Source organism: Onychomys torridus, chromosome 20, assembly GCF_903995425.1.
Source record: "Onychomys torridus chromosome 20, mOncTor1.1, whole genome shotgun sequence".
NCBI classification, from domain to species: Eukaryota; Metazoa; Chordata; class Mammalia; order Rodentia; family Cricetidae; genus Onychomys; species Onychomys torridus.
In genome coordinates, this window is record NC_050462.1 from 33,863,286 (window position 1) to 33,878,905 (window position 15,620).

The window sequence follows — 15,620 nt, forward strand, 5'->3', positions numbered from 1 at the left end:
GGCAAAAACTTGAAAGTGACACCCGGTTCTTCTCATTGGCTGTGGATTTTATAAAAAGAGAAGATATAAGCTTAAGAATAAACTGTCTAATCTCCACCAAAATTTAGAAAAAAAAGTATAAAAGAGCTAAGATTCCTTGAATTTGAAATGTAAACACTTTCTCCTTTTTAGCCTCATTAGATTGGAAGAAGATTATTAAAGAACAGTTTCAAGACAATAGTAATAATACAGATCACCATCATGAAACACGGCCTGAGGCTAAAAGCAAGAGCCACTGTTCTCTAAACTCTCACATTCTCTTGAAGTAGCACCCCAAGGCTTTTTCAAAAGATAACGTCTTTACAAAAAGTTTTAAAAGATGTCTCATGAAGTCTCTTTGTTAAACAATGAGTATATGACAGCCTATATTCCACAAAGTCTCAACATAGACACAGATTTATCTTAAAGACATCTATGGCTCTACTGTTGTCTGAGAGAGTGGATATAGTCTGATAGATTAAAATCCAATGATGATTTTCATTAAGTATACTTGCTTAACTGTAAAGTCACAAAGCCTGTGAAATCCGACTTTGCACATATCAGAATGAAGCTGAGGTTATCCCAGCTGTAGACACAAACTATTTTGTATTTGGAAAAGGGTTTCTTCAAAGGCAAAATTAAAAGCCCAAAGGATGAGGTCAAATGCCAAAAAAAAAAAGAAAAGAAAAGAAAAAGAAGAAGGAAAATCCACCCACAATGAGCAGCACTGAACCATAGCTGAGGAATTGGCAAGACTGACCAGTTGGAATTCAGAATTGCTACAGGCCATTGACTACTGGATCTTCACCTTATATTCTATTCTGGAATACAGATGACTATTACAATCATCTTCCAACTTCACCATTGCCTGTGGGTTGGGAAACAGGGAAGAAAAATAAATTACTTAGTGGTCTTTATAACAGGTCTTCTGAGTGAGAGGTGATATGCCAAGGAAACCAAATCTGAGTCACCACATTTGCACCTGAATCTCAACTGGCTTGTATGATTGCGGATCTCAAATGTTAGCATTATATTATTAACAGGATGATTCTCATTAAAGAGTGTGTATACATATGTGTGTGTGTGTGTGTGTGTGTGTGTGTGTGTGTGTGTGTGTGTATTCTATGTGGATTTGAGTGTAAATAGTTTGTGAACAGAGAGTAGACTGTTAATTTTAAAATAAGACCAAAAATTCTTTTGCATTCTTTCCAATAAGAGCTGGCAACTAGCCAGACGGCAGTGGCGCACACCTTTAATCCCAACACTCAAGAGGCAGAGCCAGGTGGATCTCTGTGAGTTCAAGGCCAGCCTGGGCTACCAAGTGAGTTCCAAGAAAGGCACAAAGCTACACAGAGAAAGCCTGTCTCAAAAAACAAAACAAAACAAAACAAAACAAAAAAAGAGCTGGCAAGTATCCACTTTTCTGTTGAGCCTAGACTATCGTTGGTAACTAACTTACAAAAAAGAAAAATACTTTGTCATAGAAACAATAAAATGTGATGTCAGAAACAGCCCCATATAGATTTATTATAGCCATTTAGGGCATTTACTTTTGGTGTTTATTCTGGCTAATTTTATGTCAACTTGATACAGGCTAGAGTCATCTGAGATAAGGGAACCCCAGTTGGGAAAATGTCTCCATCAGATTGGGCTATCGGCAAGCCCATAGAGCATTTTCTTTTTTTTTTTTTTTTTTTGAGCTGAGGATCGAACCCAGGGCCTTGTACTTTCTAGGCAAGCGCTCTACCACTGAGCTAAATCCCCAACCCCGAGCATTTTCTTAATTAGTGATGGATATGGAAGGGCCCAGCCCATCGCAGATGATACCATCCCTGGAATGATGGTCATGGGTTCTATATGAGGAAAAAATATGAGAGGCAAGCCAGTAAGCAATAGTCCTCCATGGACTCTGCCTCAGTTCCTGCCTGTGGGTTCCTTCCCAGTTTGAGTTCCTGACTTGGCTTTCCTCAATGGATTGCAACTAATACATAAGCAAAATAAACATGAGGGATACATAAGTCGAATAAACCTCTCCGAGTTGCTTTGGTTATGGTGTTCATTCACAAATCCTAATTAAGACAGTGTTCTAAATTGCCATGTAAGAAATTGAATCTCCTTGATGCTACCATATTTTAAGCAAGCCTGGGCCATGCAGATACCACACACAAATCCTGTAGCACACAGCCCCAGCTGATATCTCAGGAGACTAATAATAAACCTCCAAACAAATAGGATTCCAGGTGATTCTGGCCTTGGTTGTAAGAGGCCAGTCATCTTGTCACCCCAACTGATATCCAGACAATACTAAGCAGAGACAAGTGGCTTCCACTGTGCATTTCAAATCCATACCATGGAAGATCTAGACATAATACACTGGATGTGTCATGTAAATCCCTTTTAGAGTAGTTTGTTTTGCAAATATCGGAACCACAACAGCACTGTAAGGGCAGAAGTCATATTTTCAGTTTTCAAACCAGAAAAAGGGAGACCTTAAGTAATAAACCAAGGTCATAGAAAAGCAAGGCAAGAACTCAGAAACAGATATATCTGATGATAAGACCTCATCTGTAGTCAACCACATTAGTTTTCGTACAGACTTCCCTACCTCTATATCTCATCCTGATAATATTTCCCCAACCAAGCACAGTGTGCACATAGCATCTGCTTCCCTAGGACCAAATCATCATTCAAGGTCTTACTAACTCCACCCTCATCCATGAGATGTATGCCTACACTGCAATGGTTAGCAGTTTCTCTGTCTTCTTGTGGTCATGGGATTGTTTTCCTCCAACTGGACAATTAATAAATACTAGTGATGCTAATTCATAATTGGTGAATTTGTTGCTTTCCTTATGTATGTGCAGACCCTGATTGTCCTCCTGAATTGTGTTCCTAAATTAAGGCTGAACTGTAATTGTGTACAGGATTGCAGCAGGCAATATATAACTGTGGACTGAGCACAAAAGAACAAAACCAATCTGGAGTATGTTGTCATGAGAAATAAATGTCAAATGTAAATGTACTGGTCACCACCTAACTTCAGCCCATTGACTTTCTTCAGGACATAAATCACCACCTTACGTGTTACATGTGTAAATGATCCTTGCCTCTCATTAAAACTCAAGATCTCTGGAAGCAACAAAGTTTTGCTGTGTGCTGCTGTTTAGCCAGAGTCTATCTAGTATCTGCTGTAGCACCCAGTCAATAAATGTCTGCTGAAGGAGTAAATGGAGAAAATATGACAGAATACAGATGTGAGTTAAGTGATATAAGATCTTTTGATTCTTCAGGAGGGAGCAGAAATTATTTTATGTGCAAATCTTTCAATTTGTAAATATTTACACTATTTAGAAAAAATGGTAAGCTGTTTTAGAAATGGATAAACTCAATACATTTGCAGATTAGGATTAACTATTTAATTTGAATTTGCAGCCCCTGTACCAGGGGTATCTTAGATTCTCCCTCTTTGTAATTATTCTGAGCAATGTTTTGCAGAGTATAGACAGTTTGAAAAGCAGATATCAATGGCAATGATGTTGGCTCTAAGACTCAGCTCCGTGTTATTAATATGCTACTCAAGCTCCTTCCTCATAGCTCCAACAAAATTGCTGCAGCTTCTGATCTAAAACGACCACCTGGACCTCACATGACCATCCCACAGCCAGCATTCTAAAGCTGAATCTCTTCTCCTTCCATCTGCTAAGGGTTGAGAAGTGTCATTCCCGTGTGCCCCCAGTAATGAAGGGGAAAGTCAGTGAGAAGAAACTAGATTGCCTTTCAAAGGGATGACAGAAAGAAAGTGGAGTTGCAAACTGTATTTCCACAGTTGATAAACAAGGGCTCCCAGCGGCACTTCCGCTTTCCCTTTTACTGATTTTGGTATTTTTAGATTATACAGTCTGAAATTTTCTTTCAGTTGACCTTCCAATGTTCTCTGCTACTACATTTTATCTTTCCTACATTAAAGTTACTAAGCAGAAATGTTAAATGATTTGCTGATCACTTAGAGATTCTTAACAATTATAAAGTCACATCTAAAGAAAAAAAACTAGAGTAGTTTTACAAACAGATCTTAGCAGCAAGCATAATTATAGGGCTGAGGATACTTTCATGGTCCTTTAAAGAAAGTATACCAGGCTGAAGCATTTCCGGGATGCTTTATGTTCTCTGAGCCACTGCAAGTCAATCATCAACTTTTGAAGACACAAAAGGAAATGAGATGTCTTCATGTTCCTTTTTTTGTGTATGGTCCAATGAGTTCAGCCTTGACATGGCCATAGAAGACATCAACAGGCATCAGAAGAATTCAACATTTCAAATTATTATAGGTCCAAAGAGGAAAATGCCTGCTAGCCCTCTATACTCAGCATTTAGGGTATTATTTTAATGATTACACAGATGAATTCACTCTATAGTTTTTCAGTAATGGCATTAATTTTGTATGCGAGCAGATTTTATTTTTTAAGCAGGCTCCACAGTGATTTAAATGAAAAGTAACAGTGAGGAAAAAAAATTCCTTAGCCAAAACTATTTTTCAAAATCCAGGTTATTATTGAGCTGTGAATCCCTACAGATTGAAAACATAACTTTCTATTCCCTTATTCTGGTATACTCAAGGAAAATGGAATACAGGAGCTATGTGGTAGGGAAGATCACAAGATAAATTCTTTCACAGACATGCAGGTTAAGTGGTAAAAGAGATTCCCTGAGCACAGGAGAGAAAGCCCAAACCTTGGGGAACAAACTAACAAATTTGACTTGTGGTTTTTGACCCTGGGAAGGTTACTTCATCTATTTAAACCCCAACTACTCCTGTGGGGAAAGGAGAACCATAGTGTCTTCATAATTAATATGAATTTAAAATAAATACATAGTTATTGTGAAGAAATTGAAATGAGGAAGAAATTGCTCATTCAAAATGGCAATAGAAAAGTGCCTGGATCCCACTGCCTGGAGGCCTCCCAAACAGTTCAAGCTATTCAATTGGCTCACTTATCCAGAGGGCCTGATCCAGTTGGGGGCTCCACCGCTTTTGGTTCATAATTCATATGTTTCTGTTAGTTTGGCTATTTGTCCCTGTGCTTTTCCAATCTTGGTCTCAACAATTCACACTCTTATAGTCCCTCCTCTTTCTTGACAATTGGACACCTGGAGCTTCACCTGGGGCCTGGCTGAGGATCTCTGGATCCACTTCCATCAGTTAGTGCATGAGCTGGCTGTTTGGAACCTTGGGCTTACACAGGGACACTTTGCTCAGCCTGGAAGGAGGGGACTGGACCTGCCTGGACTGAATCCACCAGGTTGAGCTGAATCCCCAGGGGTGTCTTGGCCCTGGAGGAGATGGGAATGGAGGGGAAGGGCTAGGGGGAAGGTGGGAGTGGGGGCGGGAGGGGGGAGAACAGGGGAACCCATGGCTGATGTATAAAATTAAAACACAAATATAATTTTAAAATATATATCTTAGAAAAAAAGAAAAATAAAAGTGCCTGGAACGCCTTAATGTCATCAAGGAGGGCCACCAAGGACAAGCCACTTGGTCTTTACCATAAATGTAATGCAGACAAGGCCTGCAGTAACTCACACGACCTCAGAGAAGTAAGTGAAATAATTCTACAATGTAGGATGATAACAATTCTATAAAGTCTCTTGGTTTTTAGAGTATGCTAAGTATTGTAAGTAAATATCAACAATACATAGTAACTGTACAATAAAATGCATGGAAGGGGACAAATACAAAGTTGAGGTTAGGGTTCCCAATGGAGAGGATATCAGGAACTACTGCTAGAGAGCTTTGAGTCTATTCACTATGGTTTACTCTGTCCTCAGATCTTGCTAATACGTATGTGGAGTTCACTGTATCCTTTGGTACATTCCCTATACATTTGAAAAGAAATTCATAATAGAAAGATGTAAGAGGAATTGAGAAATTTTCCAGAAAAGTCAAGAGCTGTTCTATGCACACCCAGGCCTGGGATGGAGAGGAGGAAAACAATAGAAAATAGAGTGTAGGGGTGGGAAAGTTCCCATCTGACTTTGAAACAAGGATTACATTTACCCTCCAATAACTAAAGACTTTGGCTGTGTCAGATGTGAAAGCAGTACACATGATGCCTGTGAACCTAGAAATCTGGTTGTTTTAAAGGGTACACATTATCCAAAGCATCATTAGGCTGAAAATACTTACTACAACCCCACTCTTGGTAGTAGTTTCTCGGTACGTGAAGTTGCAAATCGCCCAGGCTAAATAATATGTGGACATGAGAGGAGTCTGTGAAAAGTGGTCTGTTACCCATCCATCTTCCTCAAACACAGATGTCTCCACGGGCATATTGGATAGAGACAAATAGGTGGCTTGATGTTTGATGCTAATTTTGAAAGTGGCCTTGTAGATTGGCTCATCGAAACATGGAAACGCCTTCCTGGCATGTGTAGGTGAGAACTGAGTAACACCAAGGAATCTGGGAAAAAAACAAAAGAAAGAAAGAAGAAGAGAAAATGACATACCAGTGACATGTATTGCTTCAATTAAAGCAATGGCCCTATTGCATACCTCAGATACTGTATTTAATAAATCTGAAAATACACATTTTTTCTAAACTATGCCTCTATCTGTGAATAACATAAAAGTACAGTTCATGTATAATATACTGCCCCAACAATAAAAGTTCTTCAGGGAAGTTTTTGTCTCGATTAAAGTAAACTCTCTAACCCCAGAGCAATCCTTGTTGGATGACACACTACACTCTACAGAGAAACAACTCACAGGCACATTGGCAAACATTGAGAAATAATGGCTCTTCTATTGTGTATATCACATTCCTCCTAAAGCCTAGGGAAACCAGCATATAGAGATAATAAAAGGTAAATCCAAACGCTCTCCTCAAATGGAGTGGGGTTCTTCTAGACCTTCACTGGGAAAAACATATACCCTCAAATCTACACCCTGCAATCTACTTATGTTAAAATAAATGACTTTGATATCTACTAAATATTGGTCTGAATTTTGGCTCCAAAACTTCTTTTAGCCACACCAACTTTGGTAATTCTAAAACACCCCCACAATAAGGAAATAGACACTTCTAATTCCAAAAATATTGTAAAGCTCAGATCGGGGATCAAAAGGGTATAAAGCCCTCATCACTATGAACAGCTGCAGCAGGCAGGCAAAGAGCAGCCATCACTGGTTCATGAGCTCTTCATCCTTTCTTATCACTATAATTTACATTTGCACTGCACAGTCCAAAGAGTACTGATTTTTAGGAAAATGGTTCACCCTATACATGGCTTCATTTGGGGGCAGGGGTGAAGTTACCCACAGTTCAGCTGAAGTCCAGAAATATTACCTGAGTGTGATGGAACTTAATATGATGAGGTGAGATCATATTTATACAGCTTTTAATATACCATAGTATTAGAATGTTGTATTTTGTTACTAGCTGATAGTCTCTTAGTATTTCTAATTCATAAATTAAATTTTTATCCTATGTATATACACACTGAAACAAATACAAAATATATAGTGCTCAGGACTTCAGGTATTCACTGAGGGTCTTAAAATGTGTTTCCTGTATGTAATGGAAAACTACTATGACACACACACACAATAAATATATAGGCTATCTATACAATCTATAAGCTAAACATGTACATATATATCAAATACATACATAGATTTGATACATACATATGTATCAAATACATACTTTCTGATAAAGCTGCATTTTATTAAAACTAATCAGAAGAAATTTCCTCACACTTTCATAGTCTACAGTTGTAAATGAAGACATTTAAGTACTTTAAAGACACATAATTAAGAAGTAATTTATAATAAAAGCTGAAGTTTTGAGTTATAAAATTTGCTGTAAGGCAAGTCAGTATCAGACACTTCATAAGACATTAATAAATTCTCAAGTTGTTTCTTTCAAAGGTTCTCTTGTCCATGAGTAGCTCTCTACACCCCACGCTCTATTGCTCAGGGAATTGTGTGGCTACTGTTACATGATACACTTCCATACAGAACTTAAACTTGGCTTCATAATTAATTCTCAGCCTAGGACACAGGAAGATGCTACCAATCACAGCATGTAGACATGCATCTTGAATTCAGTTTGCTATCCAATCTCTGTAGGTTGCTGTGTGTACCAGATCTTATTAGCTATCTCTAGGTAAATGAGGTGTGAATATTTACACAATTTTAAAAAGTATGGAGTTTACATTTATGACCAGGGGTGTACATTTTAACGTTTCACTTTTGAAATAAAGCAAAAAGAAGGCTTTTAAAAATTGATTGTTCAGGGAGGGTTGAGAGTATCTTGGAAACAGTACTAGGCTCCTTCATCCCATATGTGGTTAAGTCACCTAACTGCCTGAACTTACATTTTCATTTGCAAAAAGAAAATATTGTTTTCTTGGCCTTTCTCACCAAACTGCTAAAATGATAAAATGTAATAATATGTCTTAAAGAAGTTTTGGTTATAAATCTGCATACAAAGTATTAAAGGTGGGAGAAATATTAGAAACAAATTATCCCACTCCTATAAATTTCTAAAATAAAAATGTACACCCAGTAAGGTTTGTCCAAAGACATACAGGCAATTGGCCCAGAGCTTGACCTAGAACTCACATGTCCTTGATCCAAATAAAAGATAAAATCATTGCAAAAGCAATAAAATTATTTTTTTAGCGGTAACATAAACATGGTTATCAGCTCTGGGTAATAATGAATATTCTTGAAAATGTTATGGGAAACACAATACTCTTCTAGTTATTTTCTGCTGATAGTAATACAATTTTGCATAATGAAATGTCAGTATCTTCATGTTAAAATGTACTCACTTACAGCTCGGTCTTTCTGCACTTTTATATCACAAAATGCATGAGAATCTTATCTTTCAACTTATTAATTAAAAAAAAAAACTACAGCGCTTGGTATTCCTCTTCTGGGACTATTTAAAAGATACTATGAATTGTATGTATGAGGAAAAACATTTTATTTTAGCATCCAAGTATCTGAGCATTACAATTGCAATCTGAATAAGTAGATATACTCTGCTATGGGAAGCTTCTCACTGTATTAGGTACTTTAATTGTTTTTAAGAAGGTGCAGCCATTGTCCCTAAAGTCTTCATAATCAAATTCCACTTGCACACACACACACACACACACACACACACACACACACACACACACACAGAAACAGAAAGAGAGATAACACAGACAGTTCTGTAAGAGTTTATCGTCAAAGACATAATAAAATGTATTAGCTTTTAAATGTAAAAATAAAAGATGTCTTTGACACTAAGTAAACAATGGGTAGGAATTTATTAGAGGTAAAGATCTAAATATGTCTGGGTCCATGAGAAATTAATAAGCCAGATATTTATGCATAGGAAACACATTGTATAGTCTCTTTTTGCCCTACTTAGTAAATAAATATGGTAGGGAAGGTAGAAGTTTAAGTCAGGGCTGAAAAGAGCTATCAAGATCATCCAGTGACTTTTTTGCAATTAATATTCTTAATGAATTCATACACACACAGTATATATCTATGCAAAGAGGGCTACCCTATATTCTGATAATGTCTAAATGAGGAAATACCAATTTCACAGTCTGGCACCTGAGAGTGATTGCAATAGAATTTCAATTCGGTATTCAGAAAAATCAAAAGAGGTCCCTTGGTAAAGAAAAATGGCTAGACTGGACTGCATTTAAAGTCTTGTCCAAGCTCAAGATCTCATAACTAGACAATTAGAAATAAAATAGATCCTCAAATCTGGTGAGTTTCCTTTAAAAAGCATTAAAAGACACTAGCACTAAATTAGATGTTGCAAGTTCTTCAACGTATTTACTCCTCTTGATCAGTTCAATTTTGAGAGCTCAAAGCTTGGGAGAAAAAGATGAAAATACATATGCTTCCTTTCTATAAGGAGTTAAATACATATAAGCCTAAACAGGTATTATACCAGAAACCACAAGGAACAGGAAAATGTGTGAAGAAGTTGTATTTGCTTAGGCGGGACTTCTCAACCTTAACATTACTGACATTTTAGGGAAGATAATCATTCATTGTGTGGGATGTGATGGATACTCATCATGTGGGGTGGGAAGCGGTCTGACCAGCAGAATCTTTTCTCCGCAGTTCAGAAAACCCAAACTGTCTCTGAACATTGGAACTTTTCCTCTGGAGTCAAGGTGTCTTCATTGAGAATCTATGTCCCAAATAACTCAAAGGATCTTTGGACAAGGGGCATGAGAATTGGCCTAAGAACCTGGATGGAAGTATAACTAACAATCAGAAGTAAGTGGAGTGGGAGTCAACTATATGGAACAAAGAAAAGCCCTTCTAGAAAGAGTTTTGACACACATGGGAAGCTGCTATGCTGAAGCTGTTTGCAGGCTCTGCTCCTATCCAATTTCAGTGTCTATCTCTCACCTCCTTCACCCTGATAACTCTATTCTCCAACAGACAGGACCAGTTTCAGGCTGATGCCCTACAGAGAGAGCAGTACCTGTAAGGTTTTAGAGACATAATTTCATCTCTGCTGCATACATTTCATGATCATCTTCAGTTGGGAGGAAGGAGGCTTCTTTCACTTTTCCTGTCATTTAAAACATCAAGGAGGCTTCTTAGAAAGGGTGGTTTAAAGAAGAAAATAATTATTTTAATGCCTGAGTTAATTTGAGGTGAGTTTGAGGTAGTGGCAGGATACCAAGTATAAGAAACACAAGAAATTAATTAACAGATGAAACCACTTTAAAGTACAGCATAAATAGGACACACACACACACAAACACACACATACACTCACACAAACACATACACACAAATGTGTATGTGCAGAAAAACAGCAAAAAGAAAAAAACAAAACAGAAGGTATCAGGGACAAGTATCTTATAATCTATTTTCCTCTTGCTTTCTTTAAAAAAAAAAAAAACATCATTTTTATCTTTTAATGAATCTGCTTATTAGCATAAAAAATTCCACTCTCTAAAGTGATACTCCGGACGTGTTATTCCAAGAATGTCACTTTAGCATAACTAGAAAGAATGTGAGCAGGGTGCATATATTTTAATTCTCTTCTAAATCAAATTATTTGAATTTCCTAACAATTTGTCTATTTGACATTTTGGTTGAGCTAAGAGGGAGGGCTCGAATCTCCTCACTGCCGCCGAAGGGTACACAGGATTGATTTCTTCTTTCTGCGGAAGTTCACCAGGCAAGTTACTCATGCTGAGTCCTTAGGACGACATTTAGCAGAAGTAATCCATTAACGTTGGTTGATAGTGCCAAGAAATTACAGTATGTGATGCAAAACAATTCCTGCTCCCTTATTTTCAGTTTTACTTTTCCCTAAAGGTAAAATATGCAGAGGAAGAGAGCATTTGCATAACACTTAGCATGGAAACTGATTGATGACTTTTCAGTTGTAATCCAGCAGAACCAAAAGACCCTCACACATGACAGGACATGTTTACCAGGTTGTCCTTTGGGCCTCAACTCTGCCCACCACACATACCAGGCAGTGGGAGAAAAAAAAAGGAATTTTTTAAACTTAACCCCATAAAATTAGAACTGTTACTGCTATTCCAATGTCATAATAGCTCAAGGTCAGTCTTAAGTGCCAACCACCCCAAAGCAGTTACTTGCCTGCTGGTGGCTAGTTTGTTACCAAGACCTAGAAGCTACACATACCCTTTTAAAGTCCACCAAGTTGCAAGGTCATAGAAGTTACACACACACCATTTCATGTTTAGGCTGTTAATCAAAATGCAAATTGTTGCTCAATGACAAAACATTTTAAGCCAAAATGGGTCTTTGTTTAGACTGTGTGTTTTTATGTACTTCAATGAGTCATTAAACCTCTGCCATTTCAGAGGAGAAGCACTCCTGCTGAATATTCAATACTCTAAGCAAGTGTGTAGTCTATTTTTTAAATAACCATTTTAGTAAACTAAAAACATAATGCAATAATGCCAGCAATATGTATGTAGGAAGTGGTGCATATGTGAATAATCGTGTTATAAAAACAAAGCATAATATTCGTAATTGCTTTTCATTTATGTAGTACTAAATACTCTTATCAAAAAATGAGTACTGAGTAATGGATTACCATTGATAAAGAGTACTACCATGCACTAAAATTACTTTCCCAGGTTGTAATAATAGCTTTTTTTAAAAATAAGAATAAATAAAGCTGGTGTCTGAGATTCATTTGTTTTAGATTGGAAACAGGCAAAGCATTATGTGAGTAGCATAAGGTATCACTACTGTCAAAACCCACATGAAGTCTTGGGAGCAATATGTAAGACTAAGGCCCATTCCTTGGGTACTTAGCATTTTTCTGCTTGCTGTGAGGGCACCTTACTTCTTCTGTGCTCGGTGGCTGCTGGCAGGCTGCGGTGCCATAATAAAAGAGTTTTGCTTTGCTTCAGTTGAACAGTCTTTTTTCCTCTCTGTCTTCTCTAGTTTTTTGTTTGTTTGTTTGTTTGTTTGTTTGTTTCTTTTATCTCAGCCTGAGTTTCCGTTGCTCTGAAACACCCCAGCCGTTCTTGTCACTCTCCTTTCATGGTAGCATAAGCTTTGCTTCCTCTCCCTCTTGGCTTCTTGCACTCTGCTTGGGCAGCAAAACGAACAGTGGCCAGAGGAAGGAGCACTGTGACTCTTCCTTGGCCGTGACCTTTGTCCCAATACCCACAGAGTGGAAAAAATGTCAGAACAGAAACATCAGTCCTAGACCACCTTGCACCAGCCTGCATAGCAGTCATGGAAATGGTTCAGTAACGTTTAACATCCGCAGACTTTCTTACAAACTATCAGACATGATTCTCAGTGTCTTGGCCGTCATCACAGCAACCCTATAAAACAGTGTCATTATTCCTGTTTTCCAGAGGAGGACCCCAAACAAGAAACAATGGAAAACTTGGCCAAGGTGACTGAGGCAGTCAGTAGCAGAGTTAGGACACAGAGTCAAGTGGGCAGGATGAGGAGTCTCCTGCTTGAGGAGACTAACCAGACTAAATATACATACATACATACATACATACATACATACATACATACATCTCTCTCCAACAGAATAATACAATAATAATGTAAAGAAAAAGATAACTGATGGTACTTCCTTTTAACTTCTTCTGATTGACGTTTATATATTTATTTTATTTAATTTTCACAAGAAAGGTTCTATACCTTTACAGTAAAACATTATCCTGGATGTATGTGTGCACAGGGAGGACTCACTCACACCCTTCCTGCACACTGACAACAGGGCTCCCTATAAGTCAGGACATTCCAGGCACACCAGGCCTAGAGCTGAAGAGGGCAGGAAGCCTGGGCCCTGCACCCCACCCAGGCCCTCACTACACCCTACAGCTGCCACCATCATACACCTGTGCTTGTTCCTGTAGGAGTGTCTGGAAAAGCAGGAAGAACAGGAAGCACACTTTCACCCTCGAATTGTCACCAATGCAGGCCTAGCAAAATTCCATCAGTGACGGGAGTATCCAGAGATGAAAAGATGACAGAGAGCTTTGAAGAACTAATAAAAAGGAAAGGAAAGGAAAGGAAAGGAAAGGAAAGGAAAGGAAAGGAAAGGAAAGGAAAGGAAAGAAAAGGAAAGGAAAGGAAAGAAAAGAAAAGAAAAGAAAAGGAAAGAAAAGAAAAGAAAAGAAAAGAAAGAAAAGTGGGCATTGCTGTTGATCTGGAAATATTAAAGAATATATAAAAATTAAGAGAATAATAACAATGTGATGGTAGTGATGGGAACAGCAGAAATGGTTATGTTGATAGCAATGAGGAGTATTGTTGCTGGGAATGGGGTGAACATAAGGACAAGGAGTGATGGCCTGGCTTGCAGACTGTGGAGCATTTATGTTTTAAAAGTGAATTATTTGTTCCTTATTGTTTTTGTGTTATTCTTTGAAACCATATTTGATATGGTGAGTACCATTCTTGTCATATCAACCAACCTCAGTAAAGCCAGACCATCCTCCGTAACATTGTCTCAAGCCTATCCACACATACTGTAGGAAAAATTAGTTTAAGGAAACAATACATTGTACAAACCTAGCATATACTGGGAAAGTCAATAACAGATCCATTTTCATTTGAGAGACATCCACAGCAGACAGGATCTGTCCCAAGATGCATTGAATACATAAAAACACACTCCAACTAACTTAACTTTTTCAAAGGAACTGGGTACTCTTTCACTATCCAAGGTGTTCAAATGCGATGGTAATATAAAAAATAAATAAATAAATGATTGAAAATAAAAAAAAAAAAAAAACACAAGATGAGGACCAGTGGTGAGAACTTTTCCACCAGAATGAATCATTATTTAATGACCACCAGGGCCTTTGTTATTGTTGTTGAACTGTGACCAAAATGCAGTACTGGACTCACTTTTACCAAGTGGCTGTATGTGACTGACAGGAAAACACTGAGCCAAATCTATCAAGGAAGCATATAAAAATGGTTTCTCAGCAAGTATATAAATAAATGTCCTCTGGATTTTTTTCAGACTTCTTGCAGACTTCTAGAGAGGGAGAAAGGGTCATATATATTCCCATTTACTCATGTGACACTCACTAAAGTGAGCAGGAGGAATGAGCTTTCTTCACCATCAAAACAATGTCCTGAGCTTCCTAGCATTTACTAATATCATGACTGGTTAGTAATTTAAAAAATACAAAGCATCAAACTGTGTCCAATAAAATCACAAAGGAGTATCTGCCACCAAGAAACAAAATCCATCATATTCCACAGATTTTGGTGGGAAAAAAACGGCCCCCAATTCCCTTTGAGGACCATGAGAATTATTTCTTCATTTTTTTCAGAGATCATGGCTTCCCTGTAAACAATCCTTTATATAAAAAGAAGGTCTATTTTTATTCTGTCTTCTGTCACTTTGGCATGTTATAGACCCAATCAAAGTTTGTCAAAGAAAAATAGTCTCCTTTTCAAAAGTGAATAAAATGTTCATTTACTTTGGGTAAATTTCCGCCTTCAATTTGACCATCTGGATCTAAATTAAGGTACCCTACTTTGAACATGGGTGTGCACACCATCTGGCTACCCAAAAGCGGCAATCACTTCAGGTAAATGAACATTTTGCCTAATTCTAAGCAAGTGTATTCTCCTATAAGAGACGATGGCATAAATACACACCCCTTTTATCTGCCTGCTGCACATCTACTTGGAAAAGATTAAGTATATGTTCTGACGAAAGGTGATAATTTATTATATGTGTGCAAACATCTTAATTTTAAGGTAAGTTGCTATTTCCAGTATTCAACAAGTGACAGGCTTTCTCCTAACCAACTGAATAAGTAAGAATGGAAGATATGCGATGATTAAGGGATCTTGGGTTTCATTGAGAAGTTTGTCTACTGTGTGGGAAACACAGTCTTCCCTGTAGGGGCAGACCAGGGCGCTCCCCAACACGTTGTGGAGGTTAAATTTTTCCAGGTCAAAGGTACACAGCACAGCACAGCACAGCACACAGGCTAATCTTCCCTTGCTGAAGTTTTTTCTTACTGCTGGGGAGGTTGGTGAACACATAGAAAGTCATCACTCAGGAGTGTTAGGTAGGAAGTCCGTG

At 37.8% G+C, this 15,620-nt stretch overlaps 1 protein-coding gene across 1 annotated transcript in view; it reads right to left on the reverse strand.

Annotated features, from left to right (window-relative positions):
• Positions 1-15,620, reverse strand: part of Trhde (thyrotropin releasing hormone degrading enzyme) — a 395,355-nt gene that overhangs the window by 374,988 nt on the left and 4,747 nt on the right. Inside the window, 1 exon segment of the mRNA XM_036169607.1 lies at positions 6,203-6,476. Coding sequence (XP_036025500.1) covers positions 6,203-6,476 — 274 coding nt within the window.